Genomic DNA, 20,461 nt, shown 5'->3' on the forward strand with positions numbered 1-20,461 from the left:
TTTAGAGTGGTCTGATATCAAGGAGTTGCTCTTGAAGAAACTGATTTAAATTTTCATAATGGTCCAACCTTCCAAGACTCGAACAGATTATATTATATTATTATAAAATTCATCTTATGGCTCCAATTCAAGAGGAGAGATTTTATTTCATCCCCTTCAATGATACCCTATCCTCTCCTTTGTCTGAATACCTAAAAACTTCCCTGATATATTGTAATACTGTTTCCCTCACAATGCAGCTCTTCAATAGTAACGACCCATTCCGTCCAAACACCTTCCTAAGTTGGTCAGTCCATTGTAACAGCGTGTAACGTGATTTGAAAAGTGCAAGTGATTTTGAAAAATTGTTATTTTGTATACTATTGGTTTTATATTATTATTGGTGAGCGTGGCTTGGTTTCTTTTAGTTGGAGAATCTGACCGTGTACCATTAAGAATAGGTAGCCAGATGTTACTATTGTTCATTGCCTCTTCTTTTCTATTTCTTCTTCTTTTTTTAGAGCATGTTCGGCTACAGCTGATTTGTCGGTTTGTCCGAGCTGACAATTTCTCTTGTGTTCAGAGATACGGGTACCTACACTCCTTTTCGTGATTCCCATGTTGGCTGACCCGCATCTACAAGGAATCCGGTATATTTTGGATGTTGGTAAAGGTTCTCTGGAGTCTTCAGCTGAGCCTAGACTTTCTTTCATGGTTTTGTTGACCTAAATATTGGATTTTCCAATCCGGTCTGTAACATTTCCAACATAGCGAAGGAAAGCTTTTCCCTTGACTAGCCTAGCTGAGGTTACTTTGGAATTCTCTCCCTGAGAGTTTTTGTTCAGTTACCTGTGTGTGTATTGGTTTCCTAAACTCTATGTGGCCCAATGTATCATCTTCACGTCTATTCACAAGAACATCCAATAAGAGTGGAGTTCTTTGGGTTTCGAGTTCTATTGTGAATTGAATTTTTTGGGTCGTAATGAGCTTGAAAGGGTTTCATTTCATAAAGCATTGCATATGATTTGATGATAGGGAAAGAGAAGAGAGAGAACTTATAGATCGTTCAGCAAAAATCCGAGAGATTTTCGAGGAACTCATGAATGATTGCCAAAAGTCATGAAAAATTGAAAGGTTCAAGGAGACGAGTTCAATTTCACCAACATATTTCTTCCAAGCCTGCCTAGAATGGCACCAAACTTTTTAGCAATTGTTGATGCAAACATTTTGTACTCATAATTTTGGAATTTACATCGGCACTCAGCTAGATGGACCTAACGCACAAAGCAATCGGCCTGTGGCCGTAGTAAAAATATTTTCTGCACCAATCTGAAATAGTGGACATAATCATGAACACTTCAATCTAGCAGACCATTATTATAATCTTCATGCAGTCATTGTTCACTGTCGTTCTGGCGTTGAATCTGATCATTATTACGCATTGGTCAAAGACGAAATGGACTGGTTTAAGTTTGACGATAGTCGTGTCACTAAGTGTTCTGGCGATGTCTTGAATTTATTGGAGCCTCTAGAGACATCCTACATTTCGTTTTATGAAAGATAGGACATTGGTAGATTAAGATCTTCAGATGATGTGGTGCTGCAGGTTTTTCCGGGTTTTCCTTCAGCTGAAAAAAACAAATGCGCCACTGGAATCAATGAAGTCGCCCCGGAGCGCCAATTAATTTTTGTTGTTGTTTCATAATTTCATGATTTGTATTACTTTATTCTTTAATATATTTCCTACAATCTGACCTAACACAACTGATTCACATTTTGTCTATAGTCAAAAAGTAAACCCCAAATCCCACTCGAATTCAAAAACATAATTATACGTATCAAGCTATTTTGGTTTTCAGAAAGTTGGCACCATAGTGGCATTTGTACCAAAACAAAATAAAAACATTGTTAACCAGTTTGCACTTTGATGACAAAATAGATGAACATAAACAAATTCCTAGAAATCAAAATGAATGCGGTGAGGACTGTGTTGATAAAATGTTCACAAGTTGTCGCTAGGAATACAAAACTTTGGCAAATGGTGGTATTTGTTTCAATGTTGCATATTTTTGGAGTCAGTTTTTGAATAATTCACATCGGAAATGAAAATGAAATGAAAATCTAACTGAGCCATAAATTCAAAGTAGGTTATGTCCTGAAAAATAACCCATTCGACGAAAGCAAACGAAAACAAAGAACTGTTGAAACAGAACCAAATTCAGAAGTAGATAATATACTGCACAACAATGCTGAAAATAGGCTAGATGCGAAAATATAAAATGTAAACCAAAACCTTCGAAACCGCTACTTGTTATTCTGAAGCGAAACGATTCAAGCTATCCAAATAATGTTGTAAAACTTCATGCCTACAACATTAATACCAACATCAAGGTGTTGCACCCGTTATTTCTACAATTGTTTTCAATTTCAATAATGTGACTATAGTTTTATCTAGTTATTTATTTACCTTATAGTTGTTCAAGATTTCTGAGACACCATAAATATACAATTTTAGCAAGGTTATGCGGTTATGCCCATAAAAGGTCTAAAATGTGATTAAGAATATTTGCATACTTGCCAGCTTAAAAGCAGAGCACTTTCCGTATATCAGAAAATCTTTTTTCAAATTCTGAGAAGTGAATTTTGATATTCTTACAAAAGATTATTGATATTAACGATATTGTCTTGAAATTTGACATCATTCTACCCTCTAAGGACAATATAGTTTATTGATATTCGTGATCAGATATCAGGATTTCAAAAATACATTTCCTTATATCCATTGAAATTAAATATTGACATCAGTATGGTTGTACGAATATTCGTATAACGCCGTTTGAAAGTGGTGTTAGTAGGGTGCTAGTACCGGTTCAAATCTTTCCTCCGCCACTGCCCCACACCGACTTTGACCTTGAAACCCCTTTCCGACTCTCCATCTCGAGTCGCGCCTGACACCATACAATCTTGGCATTCGTGAAACGCCTTTTACCTATGACTTGACCTTGAAAACCTCCACGACATCTGGGTAGCACGTACGTCATGTCGTTGGAGATTGCCGGTGGTTCTGGACCTCCCTTTACTACAAGTAGTATGGCTTATGGCCTTGAATGTATGTGTGCAGTTTCAGTTTGAGCAACTTGAATCTCAGGTCATGATTCCACTGGCTGACATTTTTTACACGAATAACGCGGTGAGTGGACGGTTGCATGAAAACGTTCAATCTGAACGAGGACCACACGCAGTGGTTTTTTCGACATTCTGGCGGCGATTCAATGTCGAAGTCAAGCAGCTAAGGCTATTTTCTTCTCATATGTTATTCCGTGTTTACAAATTTTTTTTCAAGGTCACAAATTCACGAACATTTTTAAAAATTTTTATAACTCTTTACGATAATAAATTTTCTGAAAGTTCTCCAAGGTCAATTTTCAAAGCATGGCATCTATGTACCAGGCGGCCCCCTGAAGACCCTTTCAAGGTCATATTGACGTAGATGTTGTGAGATGGAGGCCGAAAACTGTATGACTTTGAATACAAGATGACTTTGACAGCGTGTTTGGCTGCAAGTTAATGGAAGAAACTGAATATTTGATGAAATCATAAAAATATAAAGAGGGCATAGTGAATAGTTCTATAGCCAAATATAATTTTAGGAGAGATTTTGATTTTTAACTTTCAACAGATATTTATGTTTCAGGTGGGAGTAAACACTTCCAGTGTGGAAAAAATCATGGTAGAGAGAAATTAATAATATATTCGGAAGCCTTGTGCAAAACACAATCAGACCACTATCAATTTTACTGTCAGTCGTTCGATTTCACGGAATACTAAAATACTAAGAAAAATAGCTATAAACACACCGATGTAAGTACTCCTTTCAATTGATTTCATCTATATATAATAGAAATTATGATAGTGGGCACCAATACAGCATAACATGAGAATAAACGCAAATGTAAAGGCAATCACAATTACAATTACAATAATACTTCAATCTTCAGCATCTCATTTGTTGAATTACGTATATAGTATAACGGAACTAGTGGAAGTAGTTTGTGATTGATTGAATAGAACTGGCGTATACTTGATGAAAATCCATATTAAAACTAATTAATATAGATTATTGTATGATTTTCACTATAAATGGTTTTACAAAAACCGCGACACGTATTTCGTTATACAATAGCTTTCTCAAGCGTAATGCTTGAGGAATAGGAATACAATAGCAAAACACGTGTCGCGGTTGTTGTAAAGCCTTTTATAGTGAAAATCATGCAATGAACTGTATTGATTAGTTTCTGTTTGGAATTTATTCGTTACAAATTTTGTTCTATATTTAATTAAAGAAACAATGCAGGTAAAACGGTCTATGAAACTGCTTTTATTATTGACGAACCATTTCGAATGCAGTTGAGAAATTCCTTGCTGTATCTATAAGTATCATGCAGAAAGAGGATTAACAAAAAAATATTTGAAAGGCGGTGGGCGTAGAAAATGAGCTGTGACTATGGTCACAGCTATAGACAGCACTGTTTGGAAACTTTGGTGTGATAATCTTTGGCGTAGTAATGAATATTATTGGAGTTTTTTCCCAACATCAAACCGTTATTTCAACACCACGACACGTGTTTCGATCACGAAGTGATCATCTTCAAGAGGAAGATCAAACTCCAGTTTCAGGTCAGCTGTGATTGGAAATCTGAATCATAAGGTGCGTTTTTCATATTCACAAAAACAATTAAAAGGATGCTTGAAATAATTCTAATAATAAAAGTCAATGCAGTTTCTGTGAGGAACATACGAATGAAATAGATAAGCAGACAACTGAGTTTCAATATTTTGAAATGGAGAATGGAGGGGTTGTTGCAAACATATTTTGAAAAGTGGAATTCATCGAATCAAGAGCAAGACTTTGTAATTTCAGAAGAGATATGATGACTGAAAATTGACAGACTGAGAGTATGTATCAAGGAATTACCCTTTAACTAAGTAGAAGATGATCAACTAAGCAACCTTCCATTGCCTGTTCAATTTTCCGTAAAACTAGGGATGATATGTTAACTTCATCTGAATCAGTTTGTTATGGTATGATTGTAGAAGATAATTTTTTCAGGGCAAAAGAGGAGGTAGAGTCGGAACAGCGACGCATAAGTGGTGAGTGAATGAATGTTATACATGTGTATTCAGTGTAATAAATCACTTGAAAAAGCTACCGTGCTAGCGAAACATGTTGTGATATATTTTTCAAAATGAAGTTTGTGAAGATCAAATCGTGAGGTGTAGTTTTTGAAATTACTATGGATCTTCATCAAGTTACGGCCAAATCAATCAGAAAATTTGGTGTAACTGATAGGGAAATGAATAACTACCACTTTGAAAATAGCTGTCAGTTTTATGTCTATCACTGACCGAACCTCAATCTAGAACGTCCAATTTGAAATAGAAAATACACTGGTATGACGTCCAGAGTAATCATATCTTATGAACATTCAGGGTGAAAATGTTTACCGTTGTCCTTATTTCTAACCTATGAAATTTTACGGAATATTTATAATATTAGAACATATTCCATATCGTTTTATATATTTCTCACCATCAATATAATTATTTGATTGTTAAAGAGCTTTACTTAGAGTTATAACTTCACCCTCGCTCAATTCCTTTTACTGAAACCGGCAACGAGAAATTTATGCTGGCAATGTATCAGATATACACATACTTCTCAACGGTGAATATTTTCCAGCAGAGAGAATGCAACTTGATGTCGACAATCAAAAATTGTATGTGATGCAGTGATGCTGAGGAATAATGTTCTTTTCGAAAATAAATCCGAAAATTTCACACAAATACAATATATTCCGCATAATTTTTTTAAAATTTATCAAAAGTAAAATCTACAACTGTATGATTATGATAGGGGCGATGAAGTTTAAGTTCATCTTGTTTGAATAAAACAATCATATGCTAATTATCACATATCAATTGTTTCGGTATGCGAATATATATGACATCGGTATACCTATACATTGGAAAATATTCCTAAATTTTGTCTTGGGAGTCATCAGTAAAGTTATCGAATATGAAAAAAGTAATTTTTAGAGTCAGATACATCCATAATCTCATCATTACTACTATATGGAAAATACTCAACTTTCTCAACTCGTTTTAATACCCTCTTCAGCATATCATATTCAGGTTGGCATAAAGACACTGGAATATTTTCAAATTCAAGTACACTGGGACCAAAGATGACACTTAGATCATTTGCCTGCGCTTGGTCCGCAAAATATAGCTGTAAATGAATTTGTTAATAGATCACAATAATTGTTCGACTTGGCTTTAGACAGACCACTCGGTAACTTGTATGCCTAAATAAAAAAAAATCGAGCAGTTCTTCTTATCAGTTTTTTGTTGAATAGAATCCTTTTTTTAAAATCAATACCCACTCCTCTTCCTCCAGTTTTCATTAGTACATCGTTCGATTGTTTTGTTTAAACGGGTCGTGTATTGTTATTTGTTTAAAAATGCCTTACACCACTGCTGAAAGGGTTTCAGTTATTGCTTTATTTTTTGGCAACGACCAAAATGCTAATAGAACCTCAATTTTATTCAACGAGCAAAACCCTGGTAAACACCTAAGCAGAAATCACGTTCCGGATTTGGTCACAAAATTCAGGGAAACAGATTCGGTTTTAAATGAGAAAAGAACTGTTCAGAGAAGGGTAGTGAATGACGATAATGCGATTGGAGTGAATGGTCAAGTCATCGCCAATCCCAGGTTAAGTTAGAGGTTTATCAGCAATGGCCGGAATAAGCCATATGAGCGCATGGAGAATCCTTAAAAACCACAAATTCCATCCTTACAAAATTGAACTTGTTCATGAACTCAATGAGGATGATTTTGACTGAAGACATGAGTTTTGTGGGGGCATGAGTGAGAGATTAATGCAAAAGCCCGAGCTGCTTTATAACATCTGTTTTTCGGACGAAAGCTCATTTTATTTAAATGGTTGCATGAACCGTCACAATTGCCGTTATTGGTCGGATGAAAACCGAAGACAACGCAGAAATACATACCCAACATCCCCAAAAGTCGAATGTCTGGGCCGGAATATTAGGCAATCATATTATAGGTGCATTTTTCATTGATGGAAATTTAACCGGTGATTCTTATTTACAACTTCTTGAAGATGCAATACAACCTCGTATAGTTGAAATAATTGAACAGAATCCAAGATGTCAAGATGAATTTATCCATTATGCCCAGCAGGTTCGAAATTTTTTGAATAATCATTTTGAAGGACAATGGATTGGCAGAAGAGGTCCAATTGAATGGCCAGCACGATCACCAGATTTAACTCCACTGGACTACTTTTTGTGGGGATATTTAGAGTCTAAAGTTTATGCTACACAGCCAGCCAATTTGGATGAATTACGTCGTAAAATTACTGATGAATGCTGAGCTATAACTCCTTTGATGTTGAATAATGCAAAATTCGAACAAAATATTCATTGTTGCATCGAGCAAAATGGCGCACATTTTGAACATTTACTCTGAATTTCCTAAGTAAGTTACCCTTATTGGGTGTTACTTTTTTGTGTGTGCTTTGAAAACAATTATTGGGATTTATTAACCCTAAAACAGTTTTTCAAACTTTTCTGTGTCATCAGCATTCAAGGAAATCAGCAGGTTGTATTCGTTGTGTGAGTAAGTTTTTAGTATGATTCACTTTTTCATCAGAAGCATAAAATATCCACGTCAAAAGGCAACCTTCATAAGGAGGTGCCACTCAATTTACCTAAAAAGGAAGGGTGGTAACCAACCCCATCCCTCGAAAAAATCTCCTCGTAATAAACAAATTATTCCTACTTTTTTACGAAATCTAATGGACACGTATTAGCAGGTTGTCATAGAAAGCAAAAGTTTATTTTTTTTTTAAGAAAGTTCTGAACATAAATTGTACCTTAAAAACAATTTAATTTATTTTAAAAAGAGTTGAAGTCAATAAAAATACCTTTAAATCTACAAATTATCTCGAAAAATAATCATTGCAAAAATTTTCTTTTAACAGAGATATAAAGGTATTCGAAAGACATTTAAAACAAGGTGCTACTCGACCCACTTTCCCTATCTAAATAAGGGTCATCGGACGCACCCCTCCAAGGGGGTGCATACTACAAAAAATCTGATTAGTCTGAAAGGTGTCCCTCTTTCAATTAGAAATTGACGTGCCCAAGCTTTTTTCTTTCAAAAATCTTACTTTTTATATTCAAAAACGGCTCTGTTAAGTTTTCGTTGTTACACACTGTATAAGAACATTTAACTGGTTAGTTTTTTAAAATAACTTGTTTTGACCTTCGGATATATTTGGAATACTATCATAGGATTCGATATTCAATTGAAATTTGATGGAACCAAATATTTCTTTTTCAGAGTCAACTACTAGTGATTCCTGTTGCATGATAAGTTACTCACACCAGCAAATAGTTGTATGAGTGTAAAATTCCACCATATTTACTTCCAAATGATACTATCTTACTTATTTTCACTTGACGTTTCCCTCAACTTTCTTTATAATCATCTTTGCATCTTTGTTCACATTCCAAATTTTTTTTTTGGTTTTCATTTATGTTGTTACTAGAGCAGCAGCCTTTTCGGCAAGTTTAGCATCTTCAACTTTTACTGTATTCTAAGCTTCATTTCCGAGCATGTTATCAGGCTTGCGCTTTTCTTCAAGTGATTGAATTTGCAAGAAATTACAGAATTGGCAGCTTATGCAAATTCCAAGAAGGTATTATGAAACAAATGAAAAACTTTGAGGTTAGGGCAATTTGGTAGACTCGGGGTGAAAAATGGGGTATAAAGACAACGATTGTATTTTTAATATGTTTTGCTTTGGACCCTCACATAAATTATATACTTCAAGAATCTGAGCCAAAGGCAGGCTAAAGACCATATAGCTAATGTGAGAGGGCACTTTTAGAATGAGTTATTCAAAATACAAGAGCAGGACCTATGTCACAGTCGAGAATTACGAGTATTTTTGGACGGCTTAAAACCCTTCAAAAGTAATCAGATTGAACGTAAATAGGCGGAAAAAATGCAACCAATTCTGAAAATACTCAAACTTTATCCATTATCAGCGGGAATTTCTGGAACATAGTTTAGATAAAAAGAGTTGGCCAAAAGTAAAGCTATAACTTCGAATGGAAAATATAACTAGTTAGCAAAATTTTTCAACAAATTCAACTTACTTGTAACGAATGTAGCCCATACTTTCACTGTTTCAGTTATACTATATACGAAATTCCATATATAAGATGCTGTTGGTTGAATCATTGAATGGTGAACGCAAGTCCCGCTCACAAGACAATACCTCAATATTTCAAATATTTCTAATACTTTCCTTAAATCAGCGTTTTTCCCATATCTATGGGTGAAAATATTCGAAATGAGTACTCACATCGGTCTGTTCCACCTCTATTAATCGAAATACGTCATTAAAGCCCTGTTGGCCTCAGGAAATATTTAACTATGCTTCTTAGTATCCGGACGATTTCATAATGCCACTTTCAGTGGAATCGAGCAATCGAAAGTAAAATCGGAAGTGGTCTGATTCTATTCAGCAAAAGGAATCGGAATATATATCTTTAGTTTCTCTCTACGACGATTTATCCCACACTGGAAGTGTTCATTCTCACCTTGAACATAAACATATGTTGAAAGTTAAAAATTAAATTTTCTTCCCCAATATGCTTTCTTTATATATTTTTGGTTTTCATCCAAATTTAAAAATTCCCACTGCTAACTCGCAGAATTGTCTAATATCACACATTATTTACAGAGTTCTGAACCTCTATCACACAACTATGACATTTAAAAGGCTACTCAGGGGTCACCTGGTACATAGATACCATCGTTAAAGTGATTAATAACAGCTATCCACAACCTATCACAACGAAGCGTTATTATGGAATATCTCAACAATGAATCGAGTACGACACACACCTCGCCACCAGAGTGTTGAAAGAACCACGGTCTGTTTCGACAAGTACGTCCTCACACCCCTGGGTCCTTTTCAGACTGATACTGATAGCTTTAATGCAACCGCCTGCTCACCAAGTTATCCGAATGTGAAATGCTAGCCAGTGGACAACAGCAGAATGTCTCGATCCAAGTATTGAAGTAATCGATTGATCAGTCAGGTTGAAGCCTGGCTCCCTTACCCTCATAATAATAATAATAATAATAAATCGACTTTATTCATCAAAAATAAATTAGATGAACAGGCGGATTATCAGCATAAGCTGTTTTTCAAATCAACCTGGCGTTCGTTTGTCAGAAGGACAAATTAATCACAACTGATTTTGAGATTGACGATATGAAGGTCCTCAGACATCCGCACCGCCCTTCACGGTGTACTCCTACCTGGCTGAGGTGAATTGGTGAAAAGATTGTTCATTCGTTTACGGAGGATATGAGGGCCTCATTCAAAAGGGTGTCTTCTATATCGGAAGGCATCGTCTACAGCATAATCTCTATAGCTTCCCTAACTAACTGTTGAAGTAACTTTTAGGAGACCGCTCTGGGTCTCCTCTTAGGTCTCCTTTTAGGAGACCACTGGGTCTCCTCAATACAGACATGTACTCACCATGCCACCCAAGTGTGTAATGACCCCCAGCAACATGATATTCAAGTTGAAATCACCCTCACGCTGAAACTGCACACACCATCAATGTCATATGCCATGCGACATGACGAGTGAAGTTGAAGTGAACATTACTTCAACTTTAGAAATTCATAATACATAGACATTTTATCTTAACGCATTAGAAAATGATAGTTTGCATAAAAAAGGAATTACTCAAACGCAAATGGAACTAATAACTGAAAATCATCAAAAGATAGTTGTTTTACCCGATCAATGGGATCAAGGTATGATTTCTATACGCAAGACCGTTAAGTATTTTGAAAAATATGTTCATGTAACGCTTCCCTACCGAATTATTCAATAAGCATATATATTATATTCTTTCATCACACCCAAGTATAAAAACTGGTATGAGGACATTATCACTTCACAGCAAAATTAACATAATAATATATTCAAGAGGATTATAATATAGGTGTTTCATACTCACTGCATTTCGATGAAAGCATTCGAATTAACAACAATTTTGGTATACCAGAATTACATCTACTGCAAAGGGACATCTTTAACGGAAAATTTGAAAAAAACTTGTGAAATACTGAAATATTCAAGTATTCAACTTTACATTTAAGTCATTTTCAATTGACATTGATGTGAATGTCGTTTTTTGACATAGTCTATTTTGAAACAACGAGTACATAACCAGTAAATACATGCTGGATAATCAGAGAATATGAAGAGAATCACAGCAGTGCCGGCTTAACTGGTATCGCAAACTCCAAGTCATTCCGTTCAAGAAGAATTCTACTTCAAAGTTGAAGAAATATATAGCTTTAAGCACAGATATGCAATGAATTCGTTTCTATTCGGTGCATCTACCTAATAGATATAATATTAGAGATTTTGATTCCCATTGTCAGAAAAAAGTAACAGATTACAAATCTACGAGATTGATAAGTGAAAAAAGGAAATGAGAATAATAAAATATCTGGACTGATAGATTCGGGTGAGTTATTTGAAAAACTAAAGTGATATAAAGAATATGTAGAATAAATGAGTACAGAATTTTAAAATAATATAACGCAAATTTGTAAAGCAAACATTATTATGACCTGAAATGAAATGAATTGGGAAATGGGTTAGAAGGAAGTGGTATATCAATAATATGAAAAATAATATAAATCAGACAAATACTGATGAAAACTTGAATGAACCAATGAATTAATTAAGAGAAATATAAAGTAAAATATGGAAACTGCAGAAATTGAGAAAAATAAAAAATATTTCAAGTCAAGCTACTTCACGACGTTTCGATTATGAGGAGGCAACCTATTTTTGATTTTACTAGAGTTTCTGTTCATTCATTGGTTAACTGATTTATTTTTTTATTATTATTTCCATTCATGATATTTAATATTTATTGTTTCTATATTATCAAGATATCATCTATTAGCCAATCCATTTCTATTTTAGGTCACAATGAGTTTTCTTTACACTTCCTTTTTATATTCTATTGAAAACGCTTTCTCTCGCCAGACCAAAAATGGTGTTTTTCACGCGGATTCCGCTACCATAGTTAGCATCAGCAGGAGATTAATAAAACTAAATTGAAAAGGTTATTTTCAGGAGAGAATAGTATCAGAGAAAAAATTTTCCATCTTTAAACAATAAATGTGGAAAAACTTTCAAAGGAAGTAAAAAATCAATTAATTTCAAAATAAACATGAATTTCATAAGTTCGGACTTCCATTGTCTAATATGATATGAAAGGATTTCAAATCCATGAAAAAATCAATAAAATTAAAATGATTAGCTGATTTTTTTTCTTTCTAGCTGATTCTTTCAGGGTTTTCAAATCAATTTATATCTATTAGACAATGGCAGTCCGAACTCATGAAATTATCCATGAAACATTGTCAACCAACTTCAATCAAAATAAACTCTTCACAAAGATGTGTAGATCATGTGTAGAAGTTTCTTCCGAATATAAACTGGAGGAAAAAACCCTTTCGAAACAACTTATTTCTTATAAACGTTGAACTACTCGAAAAAATACTTTCGAAACATATTGCATTGTACATAAATCACTTTTTGTTTGACGATGAGAAAGTAGAAAGCCAAAATCTTTTTTCCTACCTAAGAATCAAACTACTTCTTAAAAAAGTAATGATAATGTTTTTATATGTATCTAGACGAATCATTTCTGTTCGATAAATGGACTGTATCAAGAAAAATTGCGGTTGAATTCGTGACCACAAGGACTTACCGATTATGTAACAGCTGATGTTCAGTCCCGTGATTGTTCAGCTTCTAATGGTAATCTGTCTGGTGGAAGCTGGATGACGGGAGCTATTGATGTTGAGGATAATCGGCAGGCCGTGACACAAATACGCAAATTCAAAATAATGTTTGTTGCGATGCAGTATTTACTAGAATATTCAGGAGAAAAAATTGGACACCAATCGTTCGCATTAGCGTCTGTTTTCGAACTGTCTTTTATATATCAATTTTATTGACAAAAAAGATGTCACCTCTTGTGGCTAGTGGCGCGTACAAAAGGATTTTCTCAGGTTTCAATAAATATTCAACGGCTATTCGTAACATTCTCTCCAATGAAATGAAAGTTATTTACTGAAGAGTGGGACAATGTATGTCAGAAGATGAAATTCAGAAAAACAAAATTAAAAAATAATAAATCAAAGGCCTTCGGTCTTCCATTGTCTAATATATAAAATGATTCGAAATCCCTGAAACAACTAAAAAAGAAGAATTAAAAATGAATAGCCTGAATGAAATAACCTGAAATGAAATAATAGTGAAATAAACTACAAGTAAAAATAGAACAATTGAACAAAAAATAAAGAAATAAAAGTAAAAAGTTGAGAGATTCCAAGTCTTGTTAGTTCACGACGTTACGATGACTGGTGATGACTGGGTCATCACCCGAAGACGATCGTAGATACTAATAATTCAGGGATTTCAAATCATTTTATATATTAGACAATGGAAGTCCAAACTAGTGAAATTCATCATGAAACATTGTCAATCACCTTGAAACAAAGGCTTTTTGTCAGACCGTTTCCAGAGAAAAAAAATTAATAATGAGAGGATTTATCATTTGAGAGTGGAGTTTCAACAATTGACGCTTCAGAGTTCTGACCGCAGTTTTCATTATTGCAATGCGAGCAACACTATCTACACCAAGGTTAAGAGAAAATATGAGTCCCAAAAAAGTCCAATGCAATGGAGGAGAGTTATCCTCCTTGACAAAGAGGATAAGACATCAGCTTCAGGATTTAACCATTTAGCCCTTTGTTGTAGTGTAGGAAAATAATGTCTGTACCTACGCTTCCAAAAATCTTGTTGTAAACGTGGCAACATTTGTCATCGTTAGAGGCGAGTAAGTGACAGAAAGGTTAAATCGGGGACAGATATATCAGAAAGAGACTCTAGAGTTTAGAAACGCCCTGGAGTAGGAAGTTGGATATTATCTACGTCTGTGCTTGCAGCTCCCAAAGTGCGAGAGTTAAGAAGCGATTCAATTGAGACTGAAATAGTGTAGAAGGAGGGTTGAAATGCCATTTGATAATGCACTACGACAAGTAAAGCGAAAAGGAAAACGTATGTAGAAAAATCAGTGTCCAGTTCTAATTGGCGTTGTTGCGGAGCACACCAAAATGCATAAATTACACTTTAGGACCCTTCTATGGCTACTGAAGGTGAATAAAAACGGCCTTCCGAAGACAAAACGCCTTAGCTGGAAAACGGCTCAACCTGATAAAGACGTTACAGGGAAAGGTTTTCCATTACGGGTTGAAAATATTTGAGATTAGTCCGCCAATAGTGTTTACTTTCGGAAAGAACAGCATGGATTAATCTTTTACAAGAAGTATCCAACATTTCTGCGTAAGGAGACAATGTGTGGTTCGTCGACTGTAGTGAAGGTGATATCAATGATAGTGTCATATCACTAGATAATCATGATTGACACGGTTACAGCATGAGAGAATATTTCAAACAACCACCGACTCCCATAATTATTTTCTCTTCGATGAAAGCCTGTGGTTTTCTGAGTGACTGTCAAATTTTTCAGGAGAATGAATACTTTGGGTATATCTAACTAATAGTGAGATACCATCATACATCTCTGAAATAGTGATGTGACTCACCATTTCTCAAAAGGGAGCTTTCAGATTAGAAATGAATCGTTGAATATGCGAAATAATTCGCTGTTATGTTTTCAATGAAGAATGTCTCGCAATCAACTGTGCCAAAACATTTTCATTCTATGAACTGATAGAGCATGAACTCACTTACTTTCGTTCCCATAAAAAAATTGCCTGAGAAACCGTAAGCATTGTTGATAATTTCTGAAGGTGAAAGACCACGAAATGCTATATCTGTCGAATTGGCTATAAGAGGATATAAGAAATCATAAAGCGGGCGGACATTGATTCTGATGTAGGCAAATCTGTTAGATACAGATATTTTAAATCGGTATGGAGAGCTGACTATCCATTAAAGCATCATCTGGGAGTTCGACCATGTGCAAGTAAGGCGTAGTTTGATTTAGTTTGAATATTTTAGTATTATGCAAAAACGTTTAATAATGGTGAAGGGTCCACCTCCTATTGGTCGGTCAGTGGGAAACCAAAATGAAAACGCTTTATTTCCTATTTCTCCTATAATACTAATAATACACTATATATATATATATATATATATATATATATATATACACATAAAATCTACGGTGAGAGGGTATGTTAGGGATGGGTGTAGGAGAAGGGTGAAATGACAGGAGGAGAGCCCAGGACGCCAACGGAAGGAAACGCCATCTTATAGTTCCACGATTGGACAATGGGAGGCGCCCCCACTGGTGTTAGCAGGTAGCTCCCCACCCAACAGTACTTCATTTCAGCCTCAGCTTGCATTTTGGTACATGGTGTTAGATGGAAGTTAGTGTATCTCAAGCTTGATGTTAGTACCTCCTGGAAAAAGTTCATGAAACAACCAGGTAAGAGTAATTCTGGTATCACGAAATTCGAGAATTATCCTATCTAGCTATTTCATGAACTTAGTGCGATCGCATTCGTGCCATTCATGGAAGATATCAAGTGTCTCATGAATCAACCTGTGTTTGCGGGGCTGATTATAGTATTTATTTCCAGCGTCTCCAGCAGGTGCAACTTCTGCATAGTCGAAGTGAACGATATTGTGCATATTTAAAGTTGGCGGTACTCTCAAAGGCCAAAAAAACCAATACATTGAAAGCCAAACCAGTCCACGTGGACTGTAGACTTGGTGGTTGGTATTGGATAATTTTCACTAACCGAGTTTTATGATTGGCTGAAGAGTCATAAAATTAAATTTGAAGTCATGTTACGGTGACGAATAGAAATCGGGGAATATTATCGCTGTCGTGTTCAGTTCAGGAACTGATCGTGATTTGAGTCTTGAAATTGGATATTGGAGCAGTTATAATCATTTAAAATTTTTATCTGTTTAAATTGTGGCTTCCTTGGACAAATAATGAAAGTAATAACGAGTGTGATAACAATGCAGACTTTTTTCAGTGTAGTGATTCCAATAGCGATGGTGAGATACCTACTAGTGAATAAGATTCGGACGTATTTGAATATTGAAACACAGAGATTATATTTCAATGTATATGAGAATCTACATCTCAAGATTGATTTCGATGGAAACAAACTAATTGCAAGCAACATCAGCTTTGACCGAAATTGACCGAACTGTACCTAAAATACTCAAAAACAAACCTTATAAACGCAAGACGAAATGGGATACAGGATTACCGAAACCTTTAGATGTTTATCTAATAAAACCGTTGAAAAAAACAATATACGACTGTTACGAAAGCAATGAGATTCCTACAACTGAAATCATAAGGAAGAAATTGAATACTTATGGCTGAAAAGTATCGACACACCATACTGAGATTTCCCCCCTATTTTTGTGTTTTTTAAACCCCATCGAGTTGATTTGGGGAAAATTAAAACAAAGCATCAGGCGTAAAAATAATTTGTTAAGAAGGTATAGAGCTAATCGAAGAAGAAGTTATAGACCAGCAGAAAAGAATTAAAAAAAGTAATCTTAGTTGAAAAAGACTATATGGAGATTGGACACTTCCATATTGACTTTGCAGGAGACGCGTCATTAATTTTTGCATCAAAGAACGCGTCGGGTCTGATATACCCAAAAGGAGAAAAATAAAATTTTCTAAATATATTTTTATTTCTAATAAGGTGTTACATAAAGAATTTATATGGACAAATAATTATGAAAAGAACGGGAAACAATGTCCCGTCTTTAAAACAAAAAAAATCTAATCAAAATAAAAACGGTATGCATTTTTGGTATCGTTGCACTAAACACCATGTATAACAATTATTCCAAAAAATTTGCTGTACATGCTTGACGAACAGATACAAAATGTTCTAGGCAGATATATTTTTTACAAAACCGGCATGTATATCTTATTTTCCGATCTTTACAGAAGGTACATCTTCCACTTTTATTTTGTTCAATTTCGACTTGCTCAACCAACACAGTAGCACTAATTCTAGTTGCAAGCTGTCGAATTTCTCTTGGCAGATATTTGAATTGTTTCCATTTGAATTATATCTGTATATAATTCTGGCGCTTATACCAGCAACATTGAGGAGTCCATATACAGGGTGTTCCTTAAACGGATGCTGATATTTAAGGAGATAATTCTTAGACCCATGGATGTATGTCCTAAACGCCTTAACTTTTGAGATACAGGGTGGCAAAGCTTTCAAAAATAATCAGTTTTTCAATAATAACTGAGATAACTTTGTAGACATCTTTGGCATATTTGGTACATATGTTTCATGCCTCAAGGCGCATTTTCTGATGTACAATTTTCTTAATTTTCTCTGCCAGTGGCGTACGTACGAGTTTTGAAATGTATATTTTTGGCGAAAAAAATACTACGCCACTGCTTTATCTTGAATTAAAAATCATTTTTTAAATCTCCATACATTTTTGAGCACATTTGATCTGCTGGGTTTTTTTGTCCGACGCATGGTTTTCGCTCAAAAAATTAAAAATCGCTTCACTTAAGGATAAATTCCTTAAAAATCTGATGCGGTATCGTGCATCGACTGAGAGCAAACTAAAAGATCAGTATGTGTTTGTTGTCAGATACACTGTTCTCAATTAAAATTACGTCATAACGCAGCACCGCTTAATAATTTTTGAAAACATAAATTTAGTTATCCTGGAATAAATGACGTGTAGCAGAATTTATTTACTGCACCTCTTGGAAATATGGAGTTTGTCGATATATGATTTCTTTTAAAGATTAAAAGCAGGAAAAACAGCGTACCCACCATAGCAATAAAAAACGAATTCTCTGTATGTACAAACGTCAGTAGCTAATATTGATGTTGGTTTAAAGTAAGGTGTTGGTGTTAAAAACTGTCACAGCGCGTTTTGATTGATTTTGAAGTGTTATTGAAGTTATTTATTTTGGTAGTCTGCTGTTTTTCTGAATATCAGTAAATATGGTAAATTATACGAATGCAGAAATGGCGCAAATGCATTACGTATATGGCCTTGCCGATGGTAATGCAACAGAAGCCAGGCGCATTTATCAGGAAATACCGGGTGTCAACGAATCTATTAGACAAGTCATAACTTCTAGACTATTAGGTGTATCAAAACGAGATTTGGTACAGATAAATGGTATGTGGAGAGGAGAGTTTTCACATATTTTTCACTTTCCGGTCACTTCCGGTTTCAGCGGAAATGGCTCCGGTTCTGAATTTTTAAATGGAACACCCTGTATATTGTAACATTTTTGGATTTCTGAGACAATTCTGGATCAGAAACTGACATTTCCGGAAGTTTTTCAGCCTACTTGATTTTTTCAGAGTCACTTTTAAAATTGCATCTAGGTGGCCATGATCGAACGTAAACTAATCTATGGACCTCAGGTGATATCAGAAAATTGCAATAGCGGAGTTTTAGTGACTAGTATGTTGAATATGAATGAGACAAGTTTACAAAATAACATTTTCGTGTCTAACTATTATTTTTCAAATGGCGACCATTTTTTGACAAGCACTTTCCGAAAAAAGGATTTTTTGACAAATCTAACGATACTAATTTATTTGCGATTGGATTACAAATAAGAACATGAATTAAATATTACTGAGGAAAATACTCGATACAAATTCATTTACTTTTGTCAAGGGTGCCATGGATAGGAATGATGCATAATATTTTGCGGTTATTTCCATCAAGTCCACTTTGGAGAACAAAACGCTCACCTAGGTTATGACAGTGACATAAGCTTTATGAGCAGAAAGTAGAAGTTTCTCTTGATTTTCGTTAATTTTAGTTTAATTTTTCGTCGAAATAATGTATACTCAAAGTGAAAAAGTGGATATGTTGTTATTGTTTGGAGAATGCCACAGAAATTCAAGGAAAGCTACTGAGTTGTATGCTCAGAGATATCCCAATCGGCAACACCCATCTCATCAGTATTCTCCCTATGTTGAGAGTCGTTTTAGGCAAGAGGGAAATCGAGACGCAGAATAGAGGTTTGTCATAAATGAGGAGACTGAGATTAACGTTCTTGCTATGGTAGAAGTTGACAAAACGGTTTCTTTAAGAGAAATTAGTAGAGAAATGCAGATAAGTCACGAATCAGCAAGAAAAATACTGAAAAAGCACGGATATCGAGCATTTAAATATCAGTTACATCAACATTTGTATGCTGACGACGGCAATAGAAGAGTAGTATTTTGTGATTGGTTGCTTCAAAATCATAGAGTTAACCCAAATTTTATCAACTTCATTCTATTTTCCGACGAATCACGGTTTACAAATAATGGCATGTTTAATAAGCAGAATTGTCGGTACTGGGCCCAACAAAATCAATATGCAATGAGAGAGGGCAATTTTCAAGAAAGGTTTGGCGTCAATGTCTGGGCTGGTATCGTTGGAAACAGAATAATTGGTCCAATATTGTTTCAAGGTCAGTTAACAGGGGTTAGATACTTGGGTTTTCTTCAAAATGAAATCGAGGATCATCTTAATGATATGCCTTTAGAAGTTTTACGGCAAATTTACTTTCAGCAAGATGGAGCACCACCCCATAATAGCAGAGACGTACTTGATTTTTTAATAGAGCATTTTAATAATAGAGTTATTGCAACCAACGGTCCAGTACGGTGGCCTGCCCGCTCACCGGATCTGACTGTGTTAGATTTCTTCATTTGGGGATATGTAAAAGAAAGGGTCTACTATGCAACAGCCCCAGCCACTCTCGAAATCTTAGAAGAAAGGATTCAACAGGCATTTAGAAGTATATCGTCTCAAATGTTACAAAACGTGTTGAGAGAAACAATTGAACGAGCTGAAATGTGTCTTGAACAAGGAGGGATGCACTTTGAAAATTTACTATAGTGGAATTTTCAAGAACTTAGGATATTGCAAAAAATCTAAGTGCATCGCTGAAATTATTAGTTAAATTTGTTAAATTTGTTGATCCAATCGCAAATAAATTAGTAACGTTAGATTCGTCAAAAAATCCTTTTTTCGGAAATTGCTTGTCAAAAAATGGTCGCCATTTGAAAAATAATAGTTAGACACGAAAATGTTATTTTGTAAACTTGTCTCATTCATATTCAACACACTAGTCACTAAAACTCCGCTATTACAATTTTCTGATATCACCTGAGGTCCATAGATTAGTTTACGTCCGATCATGGCCACCTAGATGCAATTTTAAAAGTGACTCTGAAAAAATCAAGTAGGCTGAAAAACTTTCGAAAATGTCA

At 34.9% G+C, this 20,461-nt stretch overlaps 1 protein-coding gene across 3 annotated transcripts in view; it reads right to left on the bottom strand.

Annotated features, from left to right (window-relative positions):
* The window catches only part of LOC111502229 (uncharacterized oxidoreductase YjmC), a 39,370-nt gene extending 28,072 nt beyond the window's left edge, over nucleotides 1-11,298 (bottom strand). Inside the window, exons 1-2 of one of the 3 annotated variants that reach the window (XM_074178109.1) lie at nucleotides 11,119-11,251; nucleotides 9,441-9,678 (exon numbers count right to left, since the gene is read on the bottom strand). Coding sequence is in view for 2 of the 3 variants with exons in the window: in XM_074178107.1 (XP_074034208.1) it covers nucleotides 11,119-11,191 (73 nt within the window). In the remaining variant the exon portion in view is untranslated. Of the gene's footprint in view, nucleotides 1-9,440; nucleotides 9,679-11,118 lie in introns of all 3 variants that reach the window. The other 2 variants (XM_074178108.1, XM_074178107.1) reach the window with 2 other exon arrangements.
* Nucleotides 11,299-20,461: the final 9,163 nt, after the last annotated feature.

This window comes from Leptinotarsa decemlineata, unplaced genomic scaffold (assembly GCF_025532065.1).
Source record: "Leptinotarsa decemlineata unplaced genomic scaffold, Ldec_3_MD MMD2_tig00003348_RagTag_RagTag, whole genome shotgun sequence".
In the NCBI taxonomy this organism is placed as follows: domain Eukaryota; kingdom Metazoa; phylum Arthropoda; class Insecta; order Coleoptera; family Chrysomelidae; genus Leptinotarsa; species Leptinotarsa decemlineata.